General features: G+C 41.2%; 2 protein-coding genes across 18 annotated transcripts in view; one reads left to right on the forward strand and one right to left on the reverse strand.

Moving 5' to 3' along the window:
* The window catches only part of ATE1 (arginyltransferase 1), a 154,728-nt gene that overhangs the window by 41,613 nt on the left and 85,230 nt on the right, over positions 1-27,885 (forward strand). For 14 of the 17 annotated variants that reach the window (XR_010589310.1, XR_010589311.1, XM_065552334.1 and 11 more), the window contains one exon: positions 10,607-10,639. The exons of the other annotated variants lie outside the window; for them this stretch is intronic. Coding sequence is in view for 12 of the 14 variants with exons in the window: in XM_065552334.1 (XP_065408406.1) it covers positions 10,607-10,639 (33 nt within the window). In the remaining 2 variants the exon portion in view is untranslated. The remainder of the gene's footprint in view (positions 1-10,606; positions 10,640-27,885) is intronic. 17 annotated transcript variants of the gene reach the window in all.
* On the reverse strand, positions 23,618-26,712 carry LOC135972792 (myb/SANT-like DNA-binding domain-containing protein 2). The gene is made up of 2 exons (XM_065552330.1): positions 25,794-26,712; positions 23,618-24,252 (listed from the first exon to the last, which is right to left on the reverse strand). Exons 1-2 carry the CDS (start codon positions 26,329-26,331, stop codon positions 23,765-23,767), a joined length of 1,026 nt encoding a protein of 341 aa, XP_065408402.1. The 5' UTR covers positions 26,332-26,712; the 3' UTR covers positions 23,618-23,764.

Here is a 27,885-nt window from a genome sequence, read left to right on the forward strand (position 1 = left end):
GTTTTCTGCAGTAAACTACTATAAACCTTGCATACACTAAGATAATATATATGAAAATATTGGCTTCTTTGTTAAACCCATACACAACCGTGTATTTAGAAATCAACTTGAGGTCAAACTCAGATGAACCATTCATTGAAAAGTACATTTAAACTATGATATTGTCATCTCCTTATTTTTCTTCATCTCAGAAAGACATTCAGTGGCTGCCAATATATAAATATTAGAACTTGCCTCTGAGCTACAGAGACTATGAAATTGATAGAGTAAGGTAGTTGCTAGGAGAGAGTAAATAATTCACTGTCATACTATTGCAAGCAGACAGCCATATTATATTACTATTATGAGAAATCATTACAACAGTGTTGTTTGATTTATAAGTGAATTAGATTTGGCTGATGCATCGAGCTTATTCGCTCCTTCTCTCATGCTCCTTTAGACAAATGAGTTAAGTCAACTAGTATCCAAAAACACTCTACAATTCAATAACATTTTGCTTTCCAATGTGAGCTGCTAGAGGAATTAGTTTCCTCAGTTCCTGTGGCTTTGCTAGGCAATGTTAGCAGAATATCAAAATACGCAGTGCAAACTTTTGTTTTGTTTATTAGTTATTATAGTTTCAACACCAAACAGAGGGATGTGATCAAGTGTATTTGCACTAGCTGGTCCAGGAGAATAAGGTGTTAATGCCAGTTTACCCCTCTGCTTATGCAGGTGCTCAGGGGAAAGGTTGAGTGGCTCTCTTGAGACAGGGATTGGGAAGAGAGAGGGATTGGGAATTTCCCTGGGGCATAGGAGTCAAGGAGAGGTCCAAGAACAGAGCAGAACCCGATGGATATGACTTCCTGATGTGTGGCTTTGTTTACTTCGTTTAAAAAAAAAAAGTGTGAATCAGAATAAAAATTGAGTTCAGGAGGAAGTGTTCAGGTGGTGTATAGTGATTTATCCGTATGTCTCCCATTGTTGTTACTGCAGTCTAGTTTGTAGCTGTGTTGGTGCTAGGATATTCAAGAGACAAGGTGGAAGAGGTAATACCTTAGATTGGACCAACTTCTGTTGGTGAGAGAGACAAGTTTTTGAGCCACATATTGCTCTTCTTCAGCTCTGGGGAAGATACTCTGAGCGTCACAGCAAAATGCAAGGTGGAACAGATTGTTTAGTGTAAGTAGTGAGCACATATTGTAAGTGACCCGTCAAGGTAGAGTGGCCTGCTAACACCTCTGCAGACATAGGACAAAAAGATGGGGTTAGCGGGTTACAGATTGTTGTAATAAATCATAAATCCAGTGTCTGTTCAATCCATGATTTTTAGTGTCTAGCAGAATTTAAGCTCCTAGGCTCAACTTTTGAAAGTGTTGTGCAGGTTTCCTTTGAGGATGAGGACTGATAAGTCAAATGTGGAGTGATCGCTTTGTGAAGTGTTTACCCATAGGTAATGTGGTAATTTTGTCTTTTATCATTTTCCTGTGAGTTTGTTCAAGAGCGTAGTGATTGTCTGGTTTCACCCACGTAGCAGTGGTTGGGGAATTTAGTGCACTGGAGGAGATATCCCACATGTTGTCATAGGCATGTGAAGGGGGTGTTGATTATTGTAGCAGTAGAGAGAGAGATGTCTGCAGGTTTTGCATCTGTTCTGGCAGGGTCTGGTGCTGCTGTCAGTTGGTGTGTCCTTGTCTGTGGGGAGCTTGCTTCTAATGATGACTTGGAGAGGTTGGGGGGTGGTTTGAAGGCCAGAAGTGGGGAGTCAGGAAAGATTTCTTTCAGGATGGGGGCCCCATTGAGTAGACGTTGTAGTCTGAAATCCCATATAGGTTCCAATGTGGTAAGTGAGAACCAGGGTGTACAGTTGGAAGTGGATTTATTTCTTTTATTGAAGCAGGTTCTCGTCGGGTATTTGGGTGACCTATTCCATTATGCTATCTACTTCTGTGGTACAGTGTCCTGGAGGCAGGAATGGATATGTCCAATCACTTGAAGAAGAAAGAGACACCTACCTTTCCATAAGGTATAGTTCTTTGAGATGTGTTGCACATGTACATTCTATGACTCATTCTCCTTTCCTTCTCTATTGGAGTCTATCTGGTAAGAAGGAACTGAGGAGGGTTGGGGCAGCTCAGTCCCCTTATCTCCATGAGGTTGTGCATGACACCAGAGACCATTCGAGCTGCTCCAACAGATACCACTGAGGAGAAAAAGTTCTCCAGTAGCTGTGCATGAGGCGCGCGCACACACACCAACAATGGAATGGACATGTGCAACACATAGAAGAACAATAGTTACAGAAACGTAGGTGGCAGTTTCTTCTCATGATGTGGCCTTTCACTACTTTGGACAAAAGAGTGGGTAGCTCCATTCCAGTTCTTGCTTGAGGTAAAATTTAAACTTTTTTCTTGGCCTTAAAGAAATATGTAGACACCAAATATCCTAGTTTTCCTGACTCTGGCAGCCAAGCTTTCAGCATTGTGTACAATTACCTTCTTTTAGTTAGCTGAGGTTTTTTTTTTTTCCTCCCCTTACCATCTCTTTCTGCTCTGTCCACCACTCTTTGACCTATGAGATCCAGCCACCTTAGGACAATGGCTTCTCTCTTTCCCTCCACACCTGGCAGGGGAAGCTTTAGCAGTAGTTTGCTCAGTTGACTTCCTCTCTCTCCCTTATGGCCACTAGCAGCGACTTAGTTGTTTGGATCACCATACTCCTTAGCTGCAGTGGCTTATTGGTTTTGATTTCCAGTTCACTGAAACAGCCTTGGGCAAGCTATCAGCCATATGAACTGCAGCAATGAAGGTTCCTTCTCATGGCCTTGATGTATACACACCCGGTTATTAGATAAAGACGAATTGAGGGGATGCAGAGAAAAGCAACAAAGTTAGACACAGACTTCATGTATGATTTTAGGCCAGGTCACTTAGAACCTGACTCTTGTGATGCTCAACACTTATAGTTCTCAGTGAATTCTGCTGGAGTTTTGAGTGCTCAGCACCTCTGAAAAAATCTCTGTGCCTGTGTCATCTGTTAAATACATCCCCACTTTACATGGTGGTTGAAACTAAATAATTCATATTTGAAAGGTGCACTACACTGTAAGTGCGAACTGCATTTATTGTGACTGTCAAAAGGAAAAGGCCAAAACAAGTGTTTTGAAGAGGATATATACTGACACTAAAAATGAATGGAAAGCTATCAGAAATGCTTCATGCAATCCCTTCCTCAACATCTTAACAATAAAAGACAGGAGTTGTGTTTCATTTCTGGTGCGGTGTGCTAAAAACTTAACCTTCAATAAGTTAAATAAACATTAACAAGTGTGAAATTGTATCTTACTAAACAAGTAATTCTTCTATGAACAGATCAGTTGTTGTTAACACTTATATTACATGCCTACTTTTTCCAGTAAGCCTAAGGATGATCCCATTTTATGACAGTTGACAAATGAACAATATTAAATTCCGATAACTTAGCGTAAATGTTAGTTGTTGTCTTTTGATGTGGAAATTCATTTTACCGGCAAAGTCATTTTGAACAACTGCTTATTTGATTAAAGATAATGTCCCCTGTTCTAGAATACTGTTAATTCTTAATTACTGCAACTGTAAACACCGTGTATGTATGTATGTGTCTGTTTTAAGTACCCATCCAGGCATCCAGTAGATTTAGCTGTAGAATAAATATTGAATGATTATTGTTTTTTGTTTTTGTTTTTTTTATTTTAGTAATGTTAAAATCTGAAAGAAAGAGGTAGCTTTTCCTGATGCTCTTGGTGATGTGTTGAAAGAAAATTATGCTCTCTGACAATGCTGATATGGTAGAAACCAAAATGACTTTGGTTGTATTGCTAATAAACATAAAATTACAGGGATATAAATTAAAGCCTAAGTATAATTTGTGTGGTATTCATATATAGAACTCCATTAAGATTAGTGTGGACCTAAAGCTGAAATATTTCACTGTTTATTGAGTGAGTGTTTTCCCGTTTTAGACACTAGAAATTTAAGCAGAAGTAATGCAGTAACATTGTTACTGTAATAATACAGATATGAGAAGACCAGCAGGTTGCATTTGAAAGGGGTGCCGGTCATTAAACTTACAAAGGAAGATTTTTCAACATACTGAAATATACGAGTGGGTGCAATTTCAGGTTACAAGTCCAGTGTCCTTATTCATTTGTCTTTTAAGGTAAATGAAAAGATTGACAAATACCTTTTTATGTTATAAAACATTTAATGACACTTGGCTTTTAGGTACATTATTTTTGGCACCATTAGACTCATTTATCATTTGTGCCATCTCAAAACCAGGTAAATAAATTTCTGGCTAGAGAGTGCAAATTTTTGTGGTGATGATGATGATGATGATGATGATTATTATTATTTTTAACAACTAAGTATCTTCTGTAAACTGTTGTGTGGTATTATGCCACTGTAGATAGATCCCTGCTTCAAGACTTTTCCGCTATTGGTTATCTTCAAAAGATTTGAGGACTTATAGTTTAAATGTAGTTTTTAAAGAGTCTAGTTTTACTGTACTAATATGGTGTACTGTAGTTTTGTCTTATTTGTATTGACATTTATATTTTTTTATATTTTTCTTGCTCCTTTTTGTCCATCATATGTAGTAATCAGTGTGGCTGTTCTAAGATTTAGCCACATGCTATTTCTACAATGACATTGTTAGTTAATGTCACGTCTAGATTTTAAGTTTCTTTACAGCATTGTTTGTCTTTAAGAAAAACTTACAGCTGCAAGACAAACAAAACAAAATGTGACATCTATACAAGTTAGAAAACATTTCCATACGTGATCGTAAAACTTGTAAGCAGTTTTCAGAAAAAAGCCAAAATGATGAGTTTTATTGCCCTGTTAGACCCACTGAAGCAAGAATTCTTATTTAACTTATTTGGGATATTTTATAATGACAAGCTCATAGAGGAAAAATAGTATGCCCCTCAGTTTCCACTGCTAAGGTAGTTGGTCAGCCTCCTTACCTTGTGCTTAGTTAAATATTTGTCTTGGAAGAAAATAATTTAATAGCATACAAAAGATTCAGTGTCTGAAAAGGTGCAAAAAATATTACCAAAGTGGTCAAATAGTTTATTCATTTTTCCAGTTTTTTCATTACCTCCCTGAAAAGACAGTTGAACCAATACAGAAAATGAAGTCAGAAGTCCACAGTACGGCTGAGGGATTCATTCAGTTCTTTAGAAACCATATATCTGTGTAAGAAAACAATTAAAAAAGTTGATATACCTTGATACTTGACATAGTTAATGTATCTTGTCTTCCAGGTATCCCAATACACTGGTTCTCTACTTTGGGTGTCTTGAGTTTCCTGTGAGAGCGTGGCCAAAAGTCCTATAGTTTAAGGTGTTTTTTGTTGTTGTTTTTATTTTGTTTTTGTTTGTTAAACAATCAAGGCTACTGAGGCTACCTCATACATCTATAGTTGAACCGTACACTGTTCCTCAGTCAGTTGGTGTATTAGTGCATTTGCTGACAGCTACCAAACACTACTCTCCCATGCCACTTCGTTTTTGATTGTTGGAAAAAGATTGGGCTTATACCCCTTATTTGCCTGACAGATTTTCTGAAAGCAAATGTCTAAGCTTTTTTCTTTTTTTGCATTGGAAGTTTTGTTGTCTGTCCTGGCAGACTGTGGAACTGGAGGTTAGTGAAATATTATCTCACGAGTTCAGAGAGCAAATACTGAGCAACTGATGGGAGAAGGGATTTTTAGTCAGACTATAAAACTTATTGGGAAAAGGTGTGGGGTTTTTTGTTGAAATCTAGTTAACTATGGTGGTAAATGTTTTGGGTAAAGGATGTCTCTGTTAAAAATTCAGTGTCCTGCTCCTTCAGTGAAAATTAGAGCTCAGGTTAAACACCTGAGACAGGTTCTGATGAGTCTCCCAGGAAAAACAGGGAAGACCAGACTTGACATTCCTGATGCTTTGGTGGTGAATATCAAGTAGGATTAAAAAAAACCCAAAAAAACCCAAAACAGTTTTTAGGCCTTGTTTGCACGCTAAAGGTACAATAAGGGATGCCAGCTGTTCTTAAAACCCTGTGCTAGTCACCTCCAAGGGGAAATGTTTCTGGTTTTTGTCTAAGGTTGGTTTTTTTTTATTTTTTTTTTTTCATGGTCTGTTCCTGTATTATTTCTTTTTATGAATTCAGGCTGGTCTCTTTCAATAGCTGAAAGCTGTACGTAGCAGCCATTTCCTTCCACAGTGTTCCTGTACAAGGAATTTGTTGGCTTTTCTCTGTACCTGAGTGAAATAGTTCCTTAAAGGCCTGGTGAATTTATATCAACACATATGAAGTCCTTACTGTCTGTGGGATTTTAGTCTGTTTTTTACTTGCCAATCGGTAGCACTTAAATTTGGGAATTACCCAGTTCTCCGAAAACCCTGCCCAATAATGCTCACCCTGCTACAACTACAGCAGGTCTGGAGGGAGAGGAAGATAAAAGAATAAAAAATTTGGCCTGGAAAGATGGGCCCGCAGAGAGAATCCTGAGGAACCTCCATTTGGCTTGTATGGAGTTGTCTTCTCTCTCTGTGTGTTTGTAGTACCTGAAGAATGCCATCAGGGGGAACTGGCAAACAGTTTGAAGGAAGGAAAAAGCTCACTAGATGGATCTTCTGTCCGTAAAATTTCAGGAAGCCCGCAGAAAAGCTGTTTCTTCTGAAAGCTCTGTGCACCAGTTTCTGCAAGCAGCCTGCAGTGCAACGTTCAGCCCCCCTAAATCAAGCAGAACTGCAATATGTAAGAAGAGGGAAGAACTCATGAAAATATTCCGGAGCCACCGGATAAGTGGACAGTGGGCTGTCTTTGTGGGTGAAGATAGATCACATTAGTTTTCAGGGCTGAGAGTTTGGCACCTTCCATTTAAAATGTTAAAACTCTGTTCAAAGATTAAGTTCACAGATAACTCTTTTTTCCCCAAGGGAAAATGGCAGCTATTAATCTGCCTCTGTCTTTGAAAATGAATTGCAAAGATAAGCAAACAACTAACACTGTCAAAAAATATACTTTGCCTTCCCTTTGAAGAGCTCAAATCACTATACAATCATTAACGTGAAGCAAGACTGAGTGCTAACCCTTTCCCCATACCTGCTATATACATTATGATTACTATTTTGCTTTTAAAGATGTTGTTAGATGTAGATGTCATTTCCCCATAACATCGGATACAGCTCATAATTTCCCACCAAAATTCAGAAATCTTATTTTTCTAGAAGTATGTATTTGTCTTCACTATTGGTTTCTTTGGGTTAAAACAAAAACTTCCCTATGTTCTTTCTATACCTTTTTTAAAGTATTGCTTTCTTAATGTGGCTTTTTGGTAGTATATTCATCTATTTTTTTTATTTTCAGTTGTATTTTGTTTTAAATTAATTCCCCAAGAGTTTTTTGGTAGTGGTAGGCAATTTATAATAATAATTGGATTATGATAAATTAATGTAGCACTCATTTTATAATTGTTTACTGTATAAAAGACTGAAAGCTATTGATTTATCTGAGGTTAACATTAGAAAAGTTTGCACTTGCCAAAAGATGTCCAGTAATATTTGCAAATAACTGTTGATAAATGGTTTCTGCTAAATAAATGCAGGCACTGTGGCCACTTACCTGCTGCACTTGGGGCAGCACTTTAGAAATGTGTTTGTATTTGTCTTGCATATGAGAATGAACTTGAATTATGCATTCATGGCTAACTTCAGACCTCCTCTTCAAATTGGGTAATTCTGAACCCAAAAAAGATACCTTTTGTTTTGCTGGTCAGATTGCATTTTTTATGAATGTGAATAGCAGATGTGGGCTTCCATCAACCTTTCTGCCTCTCACCAGTCCCACTGCTGCCAAAAACTACACCATCATTGAATTACTTATTTACCATTACAGTAGAAAACATGGCACTGCTAGTTTTAGAGATATTCTTATGTAAAATATGTTGATGGAGAGCTTGCTTGTTTGTTTGGGCTATTTGTTAATATTTGTCTATATCTTCACTATCATTCTTTTTTGGTGAATTTGAAACACTGATCTGGTGAAGCCTACTTCCTAATTGCAATTATTATATAGTTTGCTGTTAACTGAAAATCATGTGGAACTGAAAGGTAAACAGAAGTTATCTAAATGTTTACATTTAGATTGGAAACTAAGTTTTGTAAATTTACTTACAGTGGGTTATGCGCCTGGATTATATTAAACAGTTTGTGTTGATTTTTCTGAAATTATAAATATGGAGTTCATTAAATCTTAGGTCTGCAGGTTCTATGGAACAATCAGTTCCTTGCTTCTTTAAAATAATTGACTTTCTTATGTAAAATGTCAGGAAAGTTAAATGAATAGATATATCATTTAATATGAAAGCTTTAGCAGATATGAATAGATGAGGAAAGTAACGTGCAATCATTAGATAAGAAATCAAGTGGATGACTTGGAATAGTTAGTTTCCCATAAGACTGTGAAATAATTCTAGGTTATTACTTCTCCAGTAGAAAGGCTGCTTCTGTGTTTCCAATATTTTCTTGGAAGCTGACTTTTTTATCTTTAATGATATGGGTAGCTGTGGTAGCGAGAGTGCATTTCTGAAAAACAGTATCTAGATAACTGTGGCAACATATACTCTCTGGCGAGTGGCAGTTTTGGCTGTGGAAACGAAGTCTTACATTAAGATAAAAAAAAGTTTTCTAAAATCAAATGAATTGCACAGCAGGGCCTTAATCGATAAAACTGTTTGAAAAGTGTCTTTGGCTCAGCTTACTGACCCATAGGGTATAACTTGCACCATAAAGCTAGAGTTACAGATTAAGAACTATTGGGGGTCTTCTGACATCAAAATTAACAACACATGTTGTTGTTGTGTTTTTTTTTTTCTGGTGCCAGAACCTTCTAAAACTATTGGCTATAATGATTGATATCAAGGTCATGGAAAACGGACAAGCAATGTAGGAATTTATAAATCTCTGCTCTCTTTCTAGCCTGTGTGCCTCAACTTTGAATGGCTCTATGGAAAACATAAAACATGTGCTTTTTTTCAGAATCCAGAAGTAGAATTGGAATATTACAACCATACATTTTCCCATGCCTCTGCAATAAAACTCAGAATTACTCAGGGTGTTGAACCAATCCTTGTGAGCATATCTGAAAGGGCTAATTATAGACAACACACAGTTCCCTTGTCCTCAGCAGCTGTTTATAGACATTCCTTAAAGCACATGTCTAAATATTTACCATTCATTTGTAGGTTAACATGATATTATGTGTTTGGGAGAAAATGTAAACAAAATTAGTGCCCTAGGAAAGATCTTAAATTTTATTTCTGTTGAGCTCTTGATTAATTTACTGTAGAATCAGTCTTTTCTCATATACCATAATGCAGGGTTATGACTGACTACTCAGTTTGTACTTCACTGATTCTCCAATTAGTGTATTGCAGATTTATGCAGCTTCAAGGGGCTAGAGTCAATTTTTAAGTGATCTGTTTTACAGCAGTTTGACTGTACAAACACTCACTTTCATAAGTAAGGGTTTATTTAGGATATGTATAGCACTTTGGCCTAAAGTCAACAATGCCAGTGTAGTTTACATGTTGACAATGCTGGCATTTTTCTACCTTATTCTGTTCTAAGAAAGATCATTTGCTGTGGGAAGTCTGTTTATTGATATACCGTACATATACTCCTTCATCCTTTGCCTACATACATCATAGTAAGTTCATTAGGGGAGGAGTGAATCAAACTGGGCAACATAACGCTATCTGTTAAATAAATTGATTATATTTTAAAAAATCATTTTGGGATAAACTGATACCTGTAGTATCTTTAAAATATTGACAAATACCTGTTGTGCAAAATAAGTAAAAGTTATGCTGCTTTATTTAGAAGATAAATGGCATTAGGTAAATTACATTATTGTACATTTGCAGTCTTTTTTTGAAATCTTGAACATGATCACAATCCGTCTGAGTTTCTTCTTTTACGTCAAACTGTTTGTGGCACATCAGTATATGTTGAACAAAAACTCTAGTTTTGATAACACTTGCACTTTCCGGAAATTGGCTTTCATGGAACTGAGAGGCACATTTATGACTATGATGTTCTGCTTGTAAAAGTTAAGATTTAACCAATCTCTTCCACCAAACAGGAAGGCCAAAAAAAAGGTGCTTTAGTGATAAGGATGATAGGAAAAGCCGCACCACTAGTGAGGAGGATGGAGGAGCAAAAGATATGGGGGTGGGAAGAGGAACTTTGAGCTTGTGCAGGGCATGGATTTAGAATAAAATAAACTATAATTTAATGTAACTTTCCTTAGTCCCTTCTGGCAATTTTGTATTTTCTCCTGGGTTTTGTATTTGACAGAAGATTTCAAATGTGTTTGTAAAATTAGTTCAAGTTTTATTTTCCAGTAGTGGTAAATAAGACATACAGTGGTATATTTTTCAATGATTTGTTTTGGAAAACTGCATAGATTTCAGTGTATTCAAATTAATAGAGAAAATTTAACTTCAGTGCTAACATTCTCTTGTTTCTGTTTTGTGTGTTCTGTTTGTTCTGACCATTCTCTGGGGACTGTGCTTCTGTTAAATCCCTCCAATGCAGTTCACAAGATTCCTCTGCGATTCTCCACTTGAGGTATGAATTTAATCCTAATTCTAAACTTTGTAATTGTTTAATGCCAGGGTATCTTGGTTTCTTCAATCTTCTGTAAACTGTACTTCTACCAGATCATTATCTAGGTATTCCAATAAGAGGATTATCTGTAAGGGGCATAGGCTGAGATTTTCAAAGGAGCGTATGGGAGAGGCACATTCTTCCTTTGAATTTCCGTGGGAGTTAACTCCTTCAGGCTCTTTTGATAAACACACCCATTGACTCTGGTATACACAATACACCTATATTTTAGTATTGGGGATTGCATACATTGAGGCAAAACCCGGTAGCCCTTGGTCAAGCAAAGCTCTTCAGGATTGTAGAATCAGGTCATGAAAGGTAATAAAATGTCTACATTTCTGATTGATTTAAGTTAATTTTAAAAAATTGTGGTTGGATTTTTTTTTTTTTTTACTTTTTTAATAATGGCCAGGTGTCCGATTGAAAGTTATAACTATCTTAGGATGCCATGCTATCTTTTCCCTCTTCTCTTTAGTAATACCCACTAATGCAGAATCTATCCATAGTCTGGGAGAGAAAGTTATCAAATGATTAAAGGCATCATTAGTGCCCCTCAAACATTGTAGTGGGTCGGGCCTTCTGTCCCTGCATTCCAGCAACATCAACTTCATTGTCAGTCCAGCAAGGTCTCTGGGAATATTTTGAGGGGGACTAAAGGGGCAGAAGTTAAGTAAAATTCTAAAGTTTTCATTGTGTTAATCTGATTTCCCCCGCCCCCACACAGGACATTTATCATTCAGTGCTACTTAGGACACCTGGTATTCTAAAGACCAGGCTTACTTTATATACTAATTATGAAACATGTTCTACAGTAATATCATATGTTAATGGTACCAAGCCTCAGTGAGTGTTTGTCCATACAAAAGGATGGTTTAACAAGTGAGGAGCTGTGTGTCTTATTTTAAATTGATTATGTTAATGTTTATCAGTTGCAGTGTCTTTATGCTTTTAACTGATTCTCTGACTCTGTTACTACAGTACAAATCCAAGATAAACAAAAAATAAATTTAATAATTGAGGAATATGCCCGTTCGGTTCTATGTTGCAATTAACTTCCTCAGCCATCAACAAACTCCTTTCTCTGCCTTTCTTAAGAGTCCATCTCCAGTGCACAGCCCTTAGCCACTTTTGGGCACACACCATGTAATAAGGTTGCTGTTGCTCACTAGATCTGTGAAAGAGATCTTTTTTTAAAATAGGTCATCCTCATTTTTACTTAAAAGGGATGCAAATGGTAAATTGGTTATTGCATCAGTTGGCTTTGCAGAAGTTTGGCTAGCATGATTGTTTTATTCCGGTCATCTCAATCCATTGTTGTGACATCGTACAATAAGACTTTAACCTTTTCAAGATCCACTCTTTTAATGTTGGTGCCTGCATGCCAAACCAGGATGGCTGTTACCAGGAAAATCTTTGTGTAAGTGAAAATTTTCACAAGATGTTGAAAGCACAATAGTTTACAGGGCCTAACGGGCTCTAAGATCTTTACTGTGCTCACATGCTTATGATTATATGTGACCACCAATTTTCTGTTCCTTTGCTCTCATTGCTGGCAGAAGTTTTTAGCACAGCCTGACAGCTAGTCCCCTAGCTGGTTCCTAAATGCATGCTTGTTACATGGCTCTTCTGCTGGTTTAAAGTAAGTTCACTAGCAGGTTTCTGGAAAATGGCTAATCTGTCAGCCTCAGTTTGTTTAATATCCCTTTTTCTTTTAAGAATTAAAACCATGGAAGAATACTGGAGGAGAGAGGGTGGGCTCGGGGAAAGAGGCTATGCATAACATCTCATGTCATACTTTGGGTTATTATGTCAATACAAGTAAATTAGAAATGAGCAAAAAACTCAACATTAAGAAATATTTTCAGAAAGATTTTCTACCGTTTTGGCAGTTTGTTTGTAAAAACTGGTTTATTGTGAAATAAAGGAAAATTAAGTGAACACATCACGTTTTAATCTTATCTGCTTTTGTTCTAAAGAGGAATCCAGGACTAGTGACTAAGAATTGAGAGAGGAGTTCACAGTTTGGAATGATGATTGAGATTATTTCATTTCCAGAACAAATACTGGGAAACAAAAATGTGGTACTATCTTTGTTGTATGTCTTAAAGAGTTAACAACCACATGATGGTAATGAAATTGTCAGGTTATAGTAATTACACCAGTAATTTGATATGTTGCAGTTTGAATGAAGCCATGTGTGGAGAGTTTGTTACTTTTCTCTGCTGAATCCACCCCCTTTACATTCCTGCAAGCTGAAGACTAATAGAGCTCATTAGACTTTATAGGAAAAGGGCTTTTATCACCTCGTCAAGTCAGGCAGCAGATTTCCATTATATTTCTAATTTTGTATGGCTACATAGATGCTGATGTACGCTTTCCTGCTAGGTTTATGCTAGTATTCTTTCTTACAGACATTTTTTATTGACATTTCGAAGCTTGAATTAAATTTTGTGTGGCACCACTTACAGATGTCTTCAATTAGATGAAGTTAAATAAAAGGGGTTGTATATCTGAGGCCAAAGGATTCTTGAAATTCTCTATTCTGAAACAATTTCCACAAGTCAATCCAGTAGGATGCAGCTTCTTCCATTTTGAGAAAAAAAAATTCAAAGCAAAACAAAACCTTATGTGAGTTTGAATTTGTTTTGAATTTTTAATCTGTATTAGCTGCAGCAAGTACCTATATTAAAATAGTCTTCCCCCTCATTTTATACTTCCTTCCTTTATTACTTAATTCAGTCTTGAGGTATTGCCATCAATTCTTAAACATGAATTAAAATATTATTTCCTTCGAGATATAGTAAGTGACAGGGGAAGAACAGAGAACTCTCTAGGAAAAAATACAATTCTGTAAAGAGAACCATCCTATTTTCCCCACTAAGACTATATAAAAAGCATTCAGCTCTTTATCACTGCTAAAGCTTTTTGTGCCTTTGGTGCCCCTTCAGTCTGTCTAGACAAGAGCAAGATTGATGGTGTGGTACAATGCATAGCAATTTGCCATATAAATATTAGCAGAATAGCTAAGAATTATTCGATGAGTAGAAATAAGCATATCAGTGATTATACTCTCTTGTGGTACTCTTTGGTGTTTACTTGGCGAAAATGCAATGCTCTTAAAACAGAAAGTTGCAATGTCAAGTAAGAGTTTGTACATGAAGTTCTCTCTGCACTGAAATGAGAACCTTACAAAAATACCAAGATTGGGGATCATAGAATCATAGAATATCAGAGTTGGAAGGGACCTCAAGAGGTCATCTAGTCCAACCCCCTGCTCAAAGCAGGACCAATTCCCAGCTAAATCATCCCAGCCAGGGCTTTGTCAAGCCGGGCCTTAAAAACCTCCAAGGAAGGAGACTCCACCACCTCCCTAGGTAACGCATTCCAGTGTTTCACCACCCTCCTAGTGAAATAGTTTTTCCTGATATCCAACCTGGACCTCCCCCACTGCAACTTGAGACCATTGCTCCTTGTTCTGTCATCTGCCACCACTGAGAACAGCCGAGCTCCATCCTCTTTGGAACCCCCCTTCAGGTAGTTGAAGGCTGCTATCAAATCCCCCCTCATTCTTCTCTTCTGGAGACTAAACAATCCCAGTTCCCTCAGCCTCTCCTCATAAGTCATGTGCTCCAGACCCCTAATCATTTTTGTTGCCCTCCGCTGGACTCTTTCCAATTTTTCCACATCCTTCTTGTAGTGTGGGGCCCAAAACTGGACACAGTATTCCAGATGAGGCCTCACCAATGTCGAATGAAGGGGAACGATCACGTCCCTCGATCTGCTGGCAATGCCCCTACTTATACAGCCCAAAATGCCGTTAGCCTTCTTGGCAACAAGAGCACACTGTTGACTCATATCCAGCTTCTCGTCCACTGTGACCCCTAGGTCCTTTTCTGCAGAACTGCTACCTAGCCATTCGGTCCCTAGTCTGTAGCAGTGCATGGGATTCTTCCGTCCTAAGTGCAGGACTCTGCACTTGTCCTTGTTGAACCTCATCAGGTTTTTTTCGGCCCAATCTTCTAATTTGTCTAGGTCCCTCTGTATCCGATCCCTACCCTCTAGTGTATCTACCACGCCTCCTAGTTTAGTGTCATCTGCAAACTTGCTGAGAGTGCAGTCCACACCATCCTCCAGATCATTAATAAAGATATTAAACAAAACCGGCCCCAGGACCGACCCTTGGGGCACTCCGCTTGAAACCGGCTGCCAACTAGACATGGAGCCATTGATCACTACCCGTTGAGCCCGACGATCTAGCCAGCTTTCTATCCACCTTACAGTCCATTCATCCAGCCCATACTTCTTTAACTTGGCGGCAAGAATACTGTGGGAGACCGTATCAAAAGCTTTGCTAAAGTCAAGGAATAACACATACACTGCTTTCCCCTCATCCACAGAGCCAGTTATCTCATCATAGAAGGCAATTAGGTTAGTCAGGCACGACTTCCCCTTCGTGAATCCATGCTGACTGTTCCTGATCACTTTCCTCTCCTCTAAATGTTTCATAATTGATTCCTTGAGGACCTGCTCCATGATTTTTCCAGGGACTGAGGTGAGGCTGACTGGCCTGTAGTTCCCCGGATCCTCCTTCTTCCCTTTTTTAAAGATGGGCACTACATTAGCCTTTTTCCAGTCATCTGGAACCTCCCCCAATCGCCATGGGATGAAAGTAGGACTACAGTAAATGATCTTATGAAGTTCCAAATGGTTGTGATGTTGGCAAATCTTTATTAAGCATAGCTGTTAAATAGATTTTTGGGATTCAGCAAATCGTAGTCAGTTTTTGTTATCTCTTTGTTACCCTCATTAGTTTGCTTTTCCCCCTTTTACAAGCCTTCCTACGTGTCCTCTTCCCAGGCCACTATGTTGCTTCTTTATAGTAGTTTTGCCCTGTCTTTCCCTCGCTTTGTCTCATCACCTCATTTCAGGTTCAGAACTTTGTGCAAGACACCTGTTACTAGCATTGACAGTGCTGTGCCATAGATTTGCCATCAGCCTTCTAAAGTGCACCAGTCAAACTAGCTTTCAGAGCAGGCACAGCTTACATGTTTTGCCAAACCTTCAATGGTCACAAGCACATTCATTCCTCACCCTGGTTTTCTGTCTGGACAACTATTTTCTTCCCTTGACCGCCCCTTCTAAAAATATTTAAACATGCTACTTCGTTAATCCCCATCCTCCACCCCAAAAAAGTCATGGGTTACTATTTAAGAAGTTAAATTTAAGGGTTGATTTATTATGAAATGCTTAAAATACGTGGTTTATATTTTAGAATAATAGAACTAAGAAAAAGTTTGTGCTCCAACACAAGTTCTAATTTTTATATCTGACCTTTTATATTCATGCTGTTCAGAAAACATCTGATAGTCAATACATTTCTGATGTTTTAGAAAAACTAAGATTAATGGGATTGGTATATAAGGTAATTCTATACTGTATCCTTTTAGCCCTTACTTACAATTTGTGATAAAAATAACTGATTTTTTTTTTTTAATGTCAGTTTTCTGTGCAGTTTCTTCCTGTCTTCTATCAGAGGGGTAGTTGTGTTAGTCTGTATCCTCGTTCTTCCTGTCTTCACTGGTCACAGTGAAGGCCAAGACCAATCAATACAAAAACTTTTCACCCTCCTTATTCAGACCATCACGTTTTTGTCCATCCTCTGCTCTCCCCAGTCTTTAGATGCATTGCTGTGTAGTGGCCATCATCTTTAACTCTTCGTTTAACCAGTTTTAGTGCTAAGTGACTACAGCTGAGGAGACATTGGTTGTGAGTTTTTTCCTTTTAAGATCTTATCCTTCACCTTTCCCCCCACATACAGATGGAGACATTGGTAAATGGCTTGTCTAGTTTTTGTAAAGTCTAGCACAAACTTCCTCGTTGCTGGACTTTACAAAAACTAGACAAGCCATTTATAACACACATTTTGCTTCTCTAGATAATTTAGTGTACTTTTTCCTTTGTAAACTACTACATGCCACAAGGGACCACAACAGTAGTGGCCTTAACAATATTGTTAATTTATCCAGCTATATTCTTAGCCCAGCTGAAGAGTCTGTCCTGTCTCGGGGCCTCTCTTTCTGCCCCTCAACCCCCACAAACATGATACAGTTCTGTGGTGACCTGGAATCCTACTTTTGACGTCTCTGACTCAAGGAATGTTTCCAACACACCTCTGAACAGCACACTAATCCACAGAAACCTTCCTACCAACACTACAAAAAGAAGGATTCTGTGTGGACTCCTCCTGAAGGTTGAAACAACAGATTGGACTTCTATATAGAGTACTTTTGCCAAAGTGCACGGGCTGAAATTGTGGAAAAGCAGCATCACTTGCCCCATAACCTCAACCGTGCAGAACACAACGTCATCCACAGCCTCAGGCACAACTCTGTCAGCCTTTTTGATTATGATGTCAAAGGAGATGCTGTCGTCATCATGAATAGGTCGGAATATGAACGAGAGGCTTCTAGGCAGCTCTCTAACACCACATTCTACAGGCCATTACTCTCTGATCCCACTGAGGGTTACCAAAAGAAACTACACTATTTGCTCAAGAAACTCCCTGAAAAAGCACAGGAACAAATATGCACAGACACACCCCTAGAACTCCAACCAGGGGTATTCTATCTGCTACCCAAGATCCATAAACCTGGAAATCCTGGACACTCCATCATCTCAGGCATTGGCACCTTGAGGGCAGGATTGTGTGGCTATGTAGACTCTCTCCTCAGGCCCTACGCTACCAGCACTCCTAGCTATCTTCGAGACACCACTGACTTTCTGAGGAAACTACAATCCATTGGTGATCCTCCACAAAACACCATCCTGGCCACTATGGATGTAGAAGCCCTCTACACCAACATTCCACACAAAGATGGACTACAAGACTACAACTTTAAAAAGAAGACATGAGCATATTTGGACAACTACATTGTTTTCTTCTGAAGGTAGCTTTGAAATTTTACCTCAGTCAGGATATTTCAGTTCTCTGTTTTTGTCCCAACCTAGGCAAGAGAAATCAAATTAAAAAGTAAGTAGTAATTTGCTCTATAAACTTTAGTTATAAAACTAATAGGAATGTTATTACAGAACTGTACAAAAAACATTCAAACAACTTTCTTGATTAAAGACCAGCAGTCTGTCTTCAAATATTTGATCTGTGGTGGGCAAACTCAGGGAAATTTAGTGTTCCAAAATGAAGAACTCAAAATCATTTGTTATAAAACACCTTCATAAGTATATAACCCATTTGTAGCGAAGCGATGACTCTCTGATGTGGTGCCTCCTGCTGGTTGTCTGGGAATTAGCTCTTTCCAGTCGTGGAGCGCCCTCTGCTGGCCAGGTGTCTTGCTTGCCGCTGGACCCTGGTGCCCTTTACCTCGGGGTTCTGCCCCAGCAGTACCTCCGCTCTCTGGGTCTCCCCTCCCTGGGGAACTCCCAACCCTCTAAACCCACCTTGCCTCAGTGGCTACTGCCAGTCATCATCTACCCCCCTCTCACTGGGGCAGACTACAGACTGTAATGGCAAGCAAACCTGAGAGAGATTGTATGCTTTGGTTTCATCCAATAATTGTTACATACCGCTGCGAGTTTGTTTCTTAGGCTATACAGTAACTCCTCACTTAAGGTTGTAGTTATGTTCCTGAAAAATGCGACTTTACGAGAAACGATGTTAAGCGAATCCAATTTCCCCATAAGAATTAATGTAAATGGGGGGATTAGGTTCCAGTGAAATTTTTTTCACCAGACAAAAAACTGTATATTATATAGATATACACACAGTACACGTTTTTAAACAAACAATTTAATACTGTTCACAGCTATGATGATTGTGAAGTTTGGTTGAGGTGGTGAAGTTAGAGGGTGGGATATTTCCCAGGGAATACCTTGCTGCTATCAGTGGTTCTCAAACTTTTGTACTGGTGACCCCTTTTACATGGCAAGCCTCTTAGTGTAACCCCCCCCCCATATAAATTAAAAATACTTTTTATATATTTAACACCATTATAAATGCTGGAGGCAAAGCAGGGTTTGGGATGGAGGCTGACAGCTCGCGACCCCCCCATGTAATAATCTCATGACCCCCAACCCCCAGTTTGAGAACCCCTGTGCTAAATGATGAACTAGCACTCGGCTGAGCCCTCAGGGGTTAACATGTTGTTAATGTAGCCTCTCACTCTGCAAGGCAGCAGGAATGAAGGGGAGGGGAGATAGCATAGCAGACAGACAGACCCACACCTTGTTTGTGGGAGAGAGAGAGAAATGCACACTGCCCCTTTAAGTAAGCTGACCCACTCTTAAGTGCATTGTCTTTTTAAGTGGATGAGGAAGTTGAGAGAGTAGCTGCTGACTCTCTCCATCCGTGTCCCCACCCTGCTCTATATGGAGAAGGGGTAAGCGGGGTGTAGGAGCAGGGGGGAGGGAGACACCCTGACATTACCCCGTCCCTCCCCCCCCCCGCACAGCAAGCAGGAGTCTCTGGGAGCAGCTCCAAGGCAGAGGGCAGGAGCAGCACATGGCAGTGGGGGGGGGAGGGACAGCTGCAATTGCTAGCCTGCTGGGTGGCTGCAGCACAGGGATCTCAGGGGAGTGGGGAGCTGATAGGGGGGCTGCCTGTCCACCCTGGTTCCAAGCCTCCACCAGCTAGCTACAACAGGCTGCTCTTCCTGCAAGCAGTGGACAAAGCAGGTGGCTGCCAAACGATGTTAGAAGGGAGCATTGCACAACTTTAAACAAGCATGTACCCTAACTGATCAGCAATTTAACATCGAAACAGTGTTAACCAGGATGACTTTAAGTGAGGAGTTACTGTATATAAAATTGTGGTACTATAAGGCTTAGCTATCATAGCTAATTAAAAATCAATTTAAAGCTTGTAACAGTCTTGAAGCCTATACGGATTCATAGGAGTACTGAAGTTTGGTTCAGTCATTTATTTAGTGAGAAACGGGAAATAAAAATATTTGGCCAAACTGTGAAGTCATTCCACATTTATTTCCTTGTGGGTATAAAGAATTATTACCAGCTACAAGAAAAACACCAAAGATTTACATTTTTCAAATATATTCCAGGAGTTGCTTTTATCAGTGTCCTCTTTGTTGAAAATATATAGCTTACACTGCATCAACCGAAGAAGTGAGCATTACTGTTCAAAGCCACCAAAACTGAAGAAATTAAAAATGACCACATACTGTAATTCAGTCTGACTAGTAAACGGGCATAATGTTAGTGTGATAGCATGCAAGAACCTCTAAGTTATCCCACCCTCCCCCACCCACATACACACAATTAACTCCAACATCAGCAGAGTTCCAATAAAGTGGGGGCACATGTTGCAAAAGTTTCCCTCTAGGACCCCCAGGAGCATGGTGAGCTGCCAGGTACACAGAATACTGGGGAGGCACTTTGAAAGCCATAATTTCACTGACCCCAGGGAAAACTCTATCTAGACTAGAAGCCAGAGATTTCCTCCTTTCCTTTCCCTTTATGGGTAGTATAGACTTGTCTTCCCACTTTCTTCTTTACATCCAAAGCAGAAGAGAAAGAAAGTATGATCCCCTTAATTGTTATGGTTAATGTTACATTCCATCTGGTAAGTGATAATTGCTGTATCCCAAGATACAGCAGGAATAGGTAGTGACCAGACTATATAGGAGTAAAAACTACACAGTTACCCTGATCATAAGTTCTTTGGGGCAGGAACCATCTTTTTGTTTTGTTTATGTACAGTGCCTTGCACAATGGGGTCCTGGACCATTACTCCTAAGTGCCCTGGTAATATAAATTAATGATAATAAATAAAGTGAAGCTTCTATAAGAAAAGTGAAAGTGACTGACATGCATTAAAACAATCTGGGACATTGACTATCATAAGTGAAGTTTGAATATAACAATTTATTATAAACATGTTCCACTGTATTACTGGACTTATGGTCAATACAATATATTATATGATAGAAGTTAATATTAAATATGATTTAAAGCACTAATGATACAACATTGAGATGTAAAAATTTATAGCCAGTATGGTATGATGTCAAAGTAGAATCAAACCCTCTGGTGTTAATAGAATTGAATATGATGTGTGACAGACCCAGACCAGTGGGGTACAGGAGTCTGGTAGAGGGTAAATATACTGGTCACTGGATGAGTAGTTTTCTGTTCCCTGAGTGACCAGAGCAGGGGCTGCACTAGAATAATCAGGAACCTGCTTAAGTTAAGACAGGCAGGCTAATTAGGACACCTGGAGCCAATTAAGAAGAAGCTGCTAGAATCAATTAAGGCAGGCTAATCAGGGCACCTGGGTTTTAAAAAGGAGCTCTCTTCAGTTTGTGGTGTGAGTGTGAGGAGCTGGGAGCAAGAGGCGCAAGGAGCTGAGAGTGAGAGGGTGTGCTGCTGAAGGACTGAGGAGCACAATTATCAGACACCAGGAGAAAGGTCCTGTGGCGAGAATAAGGAAGGTGTTTGGAGGAGGCCATGGAGAAGTAGCCCAGGGAGTTGTAGCTGTCATGCAGCTGTTACAGGAGGCACTATAGACAGCTGCAGTCCACAGGGCCCTGGGCTGGAACCCGGAGTAGAGGGCGGGCCCGGGTTCCCCCCAAACCTCCCAATTGACCTGGACTGTGGGTTCTTCCAGAGGGGAAGGTCTCTGGGCTGTTCCCCAACCCACATGGTGAATCTCTGAGGCAAGAAAATCTGCCAATAAGCGCAGGACCCACCAAGATAGAGGAGGAACTTTGTCACAGATGTTAAGTGGAATTAATATGCAACAAAATGCATTTTATTGTACTTTTTTGACATGATATAAACTAGTTTATCTTTTTATTTTGGTCCTGGTTTTAGTTCTTAAATCTGCATTTTTGATTGCACCCATATCAGCAAATCTTTATCATTCTCACACAAATGAATCATTGATTTTTTTTTTTCATATCGATACCTAATATTAGCATTTGTGACCTGGTAGCCTCAATCTTCCGGGGGGAGGGGACTAATTTAGTTTATTTTTGTATAAAACTTCAACTTGTTGACTGGGAGTATGGTGTGATATATTCAGATATCCCACACTGTTGTGTTTGGGGATTTAAATTATTTAGTTGGTCTCCCTGCGAATGTTAAAGTTGTTCAAACTAAGGGTATGTCTACACTATGGGATTAATCCGAATTTAGATAATTCGGATTTGAGAAACAGGTTGTATAAAGTCGAAATGAATGCGGCCACACTAGCACATTAATTCGGTGGTGTGCGTCCAAGTACTGGGGCTAGCGTCGATTTCTGCACCGTTGCACTGTGGGTAGCAATTCCATAGCTATCCCATAGTTCCCGCAGTCTCCCGCGCCCATTGGGATTGTGGGTTAAGATCCCAGTGCCTGATGGGACAAAAAACATCGTCGCAGGTGGTTCTGGGTACAGCCTCACTTCCTTCCTCCCTCCCTCCCTTCCTCCCTCCCTGCATGAAAGCAACGGACGGCAGACAACCATTTTCGCGCCTTTTTTCCTGGGTGGGTGAACACTGCAGACTCCATACCACGGCAAGCATGGAGCCCGCTGAGCTCAAGACAGCACTTATGAATATTGTAAACACCTCGCGCGTTCTCGTGGAGTTTATGCTCAGCCAGGACCAGAAAAACGAGGAGAGGAGGCAGCGGCAGCGCAGCGACAAGCATGATGAGGACATGGACACGGACACGGATACAGAATTCAGTGAAACCACAGGCCCCGGTGCTTTGGAGATCATGTTGTTAATGGGGCAGATTCTAAACATGGAACGCCGATTCTGGGCAAGGGAAACAAGCACAGACTGGTGGGACCGCATAGTGTTGCAGGTCTGGGACGATTCCCAGTGGCTGCAGAACTTTCGCATGCGTAAGGGCACTTTCATGGAACTTTGTGACTTGCTGTCCCCTGCCTTGAAACGCCAGAATACCAAGATGAGAGCAGCCCTCACAGTTGAGAAGCGCGTGGCGATAGCCCTGTGGAAGCTTGCAATGCCAGACAGCTACCGGTCAGTCGGGAATCAATTTGGAGTGGGAAAATCTACTGTGGGGGCTGCTGTGATGCAAGTAGCCAAAGCAATCACTCAGGTGCTGCTACGAAAGTTTGTGACTCTGGGAAATGTGCAGGCTATAGTGGATGGTTTTGCTGCAATGGGATTCCCTAACTGTGGTGGGGCGATAGACAGAACCCATATCCCTATCTTGGCACCGGAGCACCAAGCCACCGAGTACATAAACCGCAAGAGGTACTTTTCAATGGTGCTGCAAGCACTTGTGGATCACAAGGGACGTTTCACCAACATCAATGCGGGCTGGGCGGGAAGGGTTCATGACGCTCGCGTCTTCAGGAACACAACTCTGTTTAAAGGGCTGCAGCAAGGGACTTACTTTCCGGACCAGAAAATAACCGTTGGGGATGTTGAAATGCCCATAGTTATTCTTGGGGACCCAGCCTACCCCTTAATGCCATGGCTCATGAAGCCATACACAGGCAGCCTGGACAGGAGTCAGGAGCTGTTTAACTACAGGCTAAGCAAGTGCAGAATGGTGGTAGAATGTGCATTTGGCCGTTTAAAAGGTCGCTGGCGTTCATTATTGACTCGCTCTGACCTCAGCCAAAGAAATCTCCCCATTGTTATTTCTGCTTGCTGTGTGCTCCACAATCTCTGTGAAAGTAAGGGGGAGACCTTTATGGCGGGGTGGGAGGCTGAGGCTAATCGCCTGGCTGCTGATTACGCGCAGCCAGACACCAGGGCGATTAGAAGAGCACACCATGAAGCGGTGTGCATCAGAGAAGCTTTAAAAACCAGTTTCATGGCTGGCCAGGCTACAGTGTGAAATATCTGTTTGTTTCTCCTTCATGAAAACCCTCCCCCTTTACTGACTGATTTTCTGTAAGGAACCCACCCTGCCCCTTCCCCCAGCTTTCTTTCAAACCAAATAAAGTCACTATCATTTAAAAATCATTTATTCTTTATTAATAGATTAGAAAAAGAGGGAGGGAACCCGGGTGGTATTTGGGAGGAGGATTACTGGGAAGGAAAAAGCCACAAAGAAAAGGTTAAAAAAATGACAGCCTTTTGCTTGGGCTGTCTACTGGGGTGGAATGGGAAGGTGTACGGAGCCTCCCCCCCCCCCCCGCGTTCTTACACGTCTGGGTGAGGAGGATACGGAACATGGGGAGGGGGGAGGGTGGAACAGGGGCTGAAGCGGCAGTCTGTTTTCCAGCAGCCGTTCCTGAACCTCCACCAGACGCTGGAGCAGCCCCAGCGTTGCTTCCTTCATCCTCTGGTCTTCCTGACGCCACCTCTCATCTCGAGCGTCTCTCCTCTCCTCACGTTGGTCTCTCCTCTCCTCACGTTGGTCCCTCATGTCCTCACGTTGGTCCCTCCTCTCCTCACGTTCACTGACTTCTTTCCTATACTTTGAAACTGTTTCCTTCCACTCATTCAGATGAGCTCTGTCACTTCTGCTGGATTCCATAATTTCCGAAAACATCTCTTCTCGCGTCTTCTTCTTACGACGCCTTATCTGTGATAACCTTCGGGATGGAGGAGGGAGGCTTGAGGAATTTGCAGCTGCTGTAGGGAGGGGAAAAAAGAGAGAATTGTTTTAAAAGCTACATTTTGCAGAACAATGCTTATACTCTTTCACGGTGACCAACACTGTTCACATTACATAGCACATGTGATTTCTGTGCAAGGTCGCATTTTGCCTCTTAATGCTGAGTGCCTGTGGCTTTGCTGCTAGAGATCACAGGTCTGGGCAACAGAATTCTGCTTGCATGGTAAGCCATGTCTTTGTGGCTTTTTCCTTCCCAGTAATCCTCCTCCCAAATACCACCCGGGTTCCCTCCCTCTTTTTCTAATCTATTAATAAAGAATAAATGATTTTTAAATGATAGTGACTTTATTTGGTTTGAAAGAAAGCTGGGGGAAGGGGCAGGGTGGGTTCCTTACAGAAAATCAGTCAGTAAAGGGGGAGGGTTTTCATGAAGGAGAAACAAACAGATATTTCACACTGTAGCCTGGCCAGCCATGAAACTGGTTTTTAAAGCTTCTCTGATGCACACCGCTTCATTCTGCGGCCATGGTAAGCCATTCTCTTACAGCTTCTGCGCCCTACTTTCCCACATACCAAGCATAGCTTGTAGAGTGCTGCAGAAGCCTGGCCAATCTCAGCCAGTTGGGGGGGGGGGAGTGTGGGGGGGGCTTGTCTGGGCCCCTTCAGGCAAGTAGAGTGCTGCGGTTTTTCTGTTAACATTCAGCAGCACCAGAAAACAAACTAACCACGGTACCCCTCCCCCCCACCGCGTGGCTGGTATCAGGGAAGATCCCTACAGGCACCAAACTAACCCCCCCCCACCGCCGCCCCCCCCCCCCCCTCGCCATGAATTCTCTGGGATGATCACGGTACCCCTCCCCCCACCGCGTGGCTGGTATCAGGGAAGATCCCTACAGGCACCAAACTAAACCCCCCCCACCGCCGCCCCCCCCCTCGCCATGAATTCTCTGGGATGATCACAGTACCCCTCCCCCCACCGCGTGGCTGGTATCAGGGAAGATCCCTGCTAGCCAAACGCGAAAAACTGAGGGCCAATTTCCCATCTGCGCTTGGCTAACTGCAGGGAAGGATTTATTTTCCGCCACAGGCAAACAGCCCAGTAGGAATGGCCACCTCTGTCCCCTTAATTAAGTTCCCGTATTTCAACCAGGTTACCAGGAGTGATATCACTCTCCTGAGGATTACACAACAAGATAAAGAACGGATGTTGCTTGAATGCCAGCAAACACCGGGACCATACGCTGCCAGGCTTTGTCAGGCAATGATACCAGATTACTTGCTGCAAGCATGGCGTGGTCAAGTGTCCTACCATGGAGGAGGGAATAAAGATGCACTGCCCAGAAACCTTCTGGCAAGGCTTTCGGAGTACCTCCAGGAGAGCTTCATTGAGATGTCCCTGGAGGATTTCCGCTCCATCCCCAGACACGTTAACAGACTTTTCCAGTAGCTACAGACTTTTCCAGTAGCTGAACTGACCACGAATGCAAAGTCAGGCAAAGTAATCATTAAAAACCGTTTGCTTTTAAAACAAGTTTTATATTTTAAAAGGTAAACTCACCTGAGGTGCCTTCCATGGGGTCAGAGTCTTGGGTACTGGCTTGGGAGGCTTGGGAGGGTACTTCAGTCGGGGTGATAAAAAGATCCTGGCTGTTGGGGAGAATGGAGTGCTGTGTGCTCTCTGCAAGCTCATCTTCCTCCTCCTCCTCCTCTACCCCATCGGCAGAATCCTCAGGCGTCGAGACTATCCCCGACCCAGAATCCACGAACACAGGTGGGTTAGTGGTGGCAGCCCCGCCTAGAATTGCATGCAGCTCGGCGTAGAAGCGGCATGTCCGCGGCTCTGACCCAGAGCGACCGTTTGCCTCCTTTGTTTTCTGATAGGCTTGTCTGAGCTCCTTGACTTTCACGCGGCACTGATCTGAGTCCCTATTGTGGCCTCTCTCCATCATGCCCTTGGAGATTTTTTCAAAAATTTTTGCATTTCGTCTTTTAGAACGAAGTTCTGCAAGCACTGAATCCTCTCCCCATACAGCGATCAGATCCAGTACCTCCCTCACGGTCCATGCTGGTGCTCTTTTTCGATTATCAGCCTGCATGGTTACCTGTGCTGATGAGGTATCTGTGGTCACCTGTGCTCTCCACGCTGTGCAAACAGGAAATGAAATTCAAATGTTCGTGGGGCTTTTCCTGTCTACCTGGCCAGTGCATCCGAGTTCAGATTGCTGTCCAGAGCGGTCACAATGATGCACTGTGGGATAGCTCCCGGAGGCCAATACCATCGAATTGCGGCCACACTAACCCTAATTCGAATCGTTAAAATCGATTTTGGCACTACTCCGCTCGTTGGGGTGGAGTACAGAAATCGATTTAAAGGGCCCTTTACATCGAATTAACTAGCGTCGTTGTGTGGACGGTTACAGGGTTAATTCGAATTAAAGCTGATAAATCCGAATTAAAGTCGTAGTGTAGACCAGGCCTTAGAGATTTGCTGCAGAGCATATTCTAATAGGACATTCTTATTTCTATCACGCTACCTCTCTTCGTATGTTTAGCTGATACATAAAAACTTCCTGGGACTGTTTTACCCTTTTCCCTGCCTGTTTTTTAAATTAAAATGTGATACATTTTCAAAAATATATTCAACAATTCTATTCAAACTAAATAAATACTGAATTTTGTTATCTTTTTTTCTTTCTCATTATTTCCTGTGCTAAAAAACAGCAAACAAAACTGTCAAATGTATTGCACTAGATAATAAAATAAGGATATATTAGCACAGGTTAATGAATGGTCAGCGGTGGGACATGAGTTGTTCAGTTATAAACTATGCTGCTTTCTGTGAGTCAGTGTCTGTTAACTCAAGGCACAGCACCCTGTGAGAGGGGGTGGGTGTCCGAAGGCTTGGGATGGTACAAGATACCAGCAGCTCCTGCTGTACCAGATGGCCTGGAGCCAGGCCACCCAACAATTTGTACCATGTTATGCTAACCTAGGGTTGAATCAAACCCATCGGCTTTAAAATACCATAATAAAAATAACCCAAATGTTAGGTCTTGTTTGAAGAAAAGGTAGCATCCAAGGTCATTTGCCTCAGACTTGTGAGAGCCTGATAACTTTAATAATATTCTATAGCCCTTAATCACAGCATACCCGGTTGTGTTGTGATTCTCTCTCTCTCTCTCTCTCTCTCTCAGCTTGAGGTTTAGCTCCGCCCCGCCTAGTGTTTTTCTTTTTAATGTAGTTTATTAAATGAGAAAAAAAGTTAGCTTTTAAAATTCCCATTTTTTTCACTTGGACCATGCTGTCTTTAGACACCCTCGTTTTAAAACCCTGAAGGCATAAATATTTTCAACTGCGTTACTAAGGGAATACTATTTCTAATGTTAGGCTGTTTCCACAGTGTGCTTTTGCCCTTGGATTTCTTGACTCATTAATCTTAGAAGCCATGGCACTTGTCGTAGTAATCAGAATAACTCAGGGTTTTTGTGGAATAAGAGTTAGGGGTGCAGTGTTTCTGGTAGATGAGGTGAGCCTTGTACGGTATGTCTTAATCACCTGATGTCAATTATGGTGTATTTAACATAGCGAGTGTCAAACATTGTCCCAGAAGGACACTTTAATAGTGCAAGGTGCTATGCACCCATTTCCTG

Source organism: Chrysemys picta, chromosome 7 (genome assembly GCF_011386835.1).
Source record: "Chrysemys picta bellii isolate R12L10 chromosome 7, ASM1138683v2, whole genome shotgun sequence".
NCBI classification, from domain to species: domain Eukaryota; kingdom Metazoa; phylum Chordata; order Testudines; family Emydidae; genus Chrysemys; species Chrysemys picta.